General features: G+C 40.7%; 1 protein-coding gene across 1 annotated transcript; it reads right to left on the bottom strand.

Annotated features, from left to right (window-relative positions):
* Nucleotides 1-1,987: 1,987 nt before the first annotated feature.
* Nucleotides 1,988-2,690, bottom strand: LOC308487209 (ATP synthase subunit O, mitochondrial-like). Its single transcript, XM_081025234.1, has one exon. The coding sequence runs from the start codon at nucleotides 2,686-2,688 to the stop codon at nucleotides 2,047-2,049; it is 642 nt and encodes a 213-aa protein (XP_080881360.1). The 5' UTR covers nucleotides 2,689-2,690; the 3' UTR covers nucleotides 1,988-2,046.
* Between the last annotated feature and the right edge of the window lie 427 nt (nucleotides 2,691-3,117).

Raw genomic sequence — 3,117 nt, 5'->3', positions numbered from 1 at the left:
TGCGGGAATTGAACTGGCAACCTTGTTGAGAGCTCACGCTCTAACCAACTGAACCATCCGGCTGCCCCGAGGCCATTTTTACTCTTCATTTGCAAATTATCTCAGTCCTTTGCTCATTTATCTATTATCTACAATATGACTAGTTTTTTTTTATCACAAAATGTAATACATGTGCATTGTAAAAGATGTTAATACTTATAGAGTTTTATAACCTACTCCTTAAAGAACTCAGTCTAACACATTGTATCTTTCTATTTCCACAAGTATACATCTAAGCCTTCATTTTCTTATTTTAAGCCTCTGTTTTTAATGGCTATGTCATATTCCACTGTATGGATGAACAAGACCTGTTTTCACCAATCCTCTGGACATACAAATTGTGTCTTCTCTTTCCATATGAAAAATGATTGCATGATGAACATCTGGTACATTTATTTTGTACACTTGTCTGGTCATTTACATAAGTAAATCCTAAAAAATAGAATTATTTGGTTAATAGGTACTGAAGCTTTTGATATATATTGGAAAATTTCCCTTCAAAATGGTTACACCAGGGCCGGCCCAGTGGCTCAGGCGGTTGGAGCTCTGTGCTCTAACTCTGAAAGCTGCCAGTTCTATTCCCACATGGGCCAGTGGGCTCTCAACCACAAGTTTGGCGGTTCCACTCCTTGACTCCTGCAAGGGATGGTGGGTTCCGCCCCTTGAGACCAAGATTGAACACAGCACCTTGGGGTGAGCTGCCGCTGAGCTCCCAGATGGCTCAGTTGGTTGGAGTGCGTCCTCTCAGCCACAAGGTTGCCGGTTGGACTCCCGCAAGAGATGGTGGGCTGCGCACCCTGCAACTAACAATGGCAACTGGACCTGGAGTTGAACTGCGCCCTCCACAACTACAATTGAAAGGACAACAATCTGACTTGGAAAAAATCTTGGAAGTACACTCTGTTCCTCAATAAAGTCCTGTAAAAAAAAAAAAAAGAAATATTAAAAAATAAATGGTTATACCAGTTTCTTGGCCTAATAGCAGCATGTGAGAGGACAAATTGCATCGTATCCTCACCAACAGTGAGTAATACCTTGCTTTTTTAATCTTTAATCTGATACGCTTAAAGGTGTCCCGTTGTTTCAATGTGCATGTATTTAAACATTACTGAGGCTGAAGTTCATTTGTGGGCTCATTGTGGTCCTTTGAATTTCCAATATCCTTGTCCTTTGTCTTTCTATTGGGTTGTTGCCTTTTTCTTGGTTGGATTGTTTCATTGTAAGAGCTCTTTAACTATTAATACTAAGTATTTAGTATTAACCCTTTGTCCTTCACATATATCTCCATTTATCAATTTCCTTTTGACTTTAGAAGAGGCAGTACAGGGAGAGTTTAAAGCATGGCCCCTGAGACAGACTGGCTCTGCCATTTACCAGGTGTGGTAAAGGTACCCTATTCAGATAGGGTTTGAAGCCATCTCCCAGCTGTTGTGAGGCTGGCTACTAAAGATTACAGCTGCCTCCCTTTCTGAATAGTTTGCACTAGAGGGACCTGCCATATCTGGGAAAGTTACACCCCACCCTACCCCAATACAGTGATTCAAAAAAACAGTACCCTCAGATGACAGTTTAGTGGTTACCAGAGAGTAAGGGGGAAGGAGGTGGTAGAAGAGGAAAAAGAAGGTCAAATATGAGTATATGGTAATGAAGGGAGAACTGACTCTGGGTGGTGTACACACAATGCAATATATAGATAATGTATTATAGATTTGTACACTTGAAACCTACATAATTTTACTAACCAAAGTCACCCAATAAATTTAATTAAAACACACACACACACACACACACACACAGTACCCTTTTGAAAGTGAGGGCTAATTCTATGGTGAGGCTTATCTTTAGACTCTGGAGCCCTCCCTCCATGAATCAGACCAAGGCCAAGATTTCCTAAGATCCATTTTTTGTTTGTTTGTTTTTGTTTTTGTTTTTGTTTTTGTTTTCAGGAAGCATTTTATTGTTGCTCCAAGTTGAAGAATTTTCCCTGACAGAAAATCACTTTCACTTTCAGAAAACCTCCCGCATAACCCTATTCAGCTTCTGAATCTTGGTTTTTGCAGACATATCAACATATTTCTCTCCAACACTGACAATCATTCCACCCATGATTGATGGATCAGTCTTAACGTCCAATTTCAGTATCTGATTTTTACTTAGGAAGCTCTGCAGCACCGTTTTTAATTCAGAAAGAGTGGCCACATCTAAAGGAGATGCGGTGGTAACTGAGCAAGGTACTTCCCCACGGTGCACGCTCATTATGGTAGAAAAGGCGGAGATGACTCCAGGGGTAGTGTTCAGGCGACCATTTTCAGCAAGCAAATTCATCAGGTTGGATGTGAGGAGAGAAAACTTCTCTTTTGCGGTCATGTCATTTAGGCTTTTCACTTTAATGGAACGCTTTATATGGGGATTCAAAATTGAGGCAGCCATTTTGGGTTCCTTCAAGAGTTGTGCTACTCTCAACAATTCCTTTTCTACTTGTTCCAGTTTATTCTGCTTAGACGCAGCAGAATACAGAGCAGTGGCATAACGACCTTCGATACCATATATCTGAACAGGTGGCCTCACAAGCTTGGCAAATGGCCTGACCACAGATGTACTGAAGCATCGCACCTGCTGGGAGAACCCGGACATTGCTGGGGCTGCCATCTTCTCCCCCTAAGATCCATTCTTACTTGGTTCTTTTCTGTTCCCGATCCTGTTTCACTCTCTTCCTTACAGGTTCCTTCTGAAGAGCCTTCCTTCAATAAGTCATATGGATCTAAGTCCCTGTCTCAGGATCTGCTTCTAGGGAAACTGACCCAAGATTCTGTAAAATGGAGATAATATTAGTACCTATTTCATAGGGTTATTGTGAAGATGAAGTAGTCATTAAAATAATAGTAATGACAAAAATTATCCCGCACTTATTAGGTAGTAGGCATTGTCCCAAGAAACTTCCATGTATTCATTTAGTCCATGTATCAGTCAGGGTCCAGCTATGAGCCTCAAACATGTAAAATGCTAAGAACAGTGCCTGATGCATATTTAACAACAATAAATCTTAGCTATCATTCTTACTGATTCACTCTACATTTC

Source organism: Rhinolophus hipposideros (assembly GCF_964194185.1).
Source record: "Rhinolophus hipposideros genome assembly, chromosome: 19".
NCBI classification, from domain to species: Eukaryota; Metazoa; Chordata; class Mammalia; order Chiroptera; family Rhinolophidae; genus Rhinolophus; species Rhinolophus hipposideros.
This window is presented reverse-complemented; position numbering and strand designations above follow the sequence as displayed.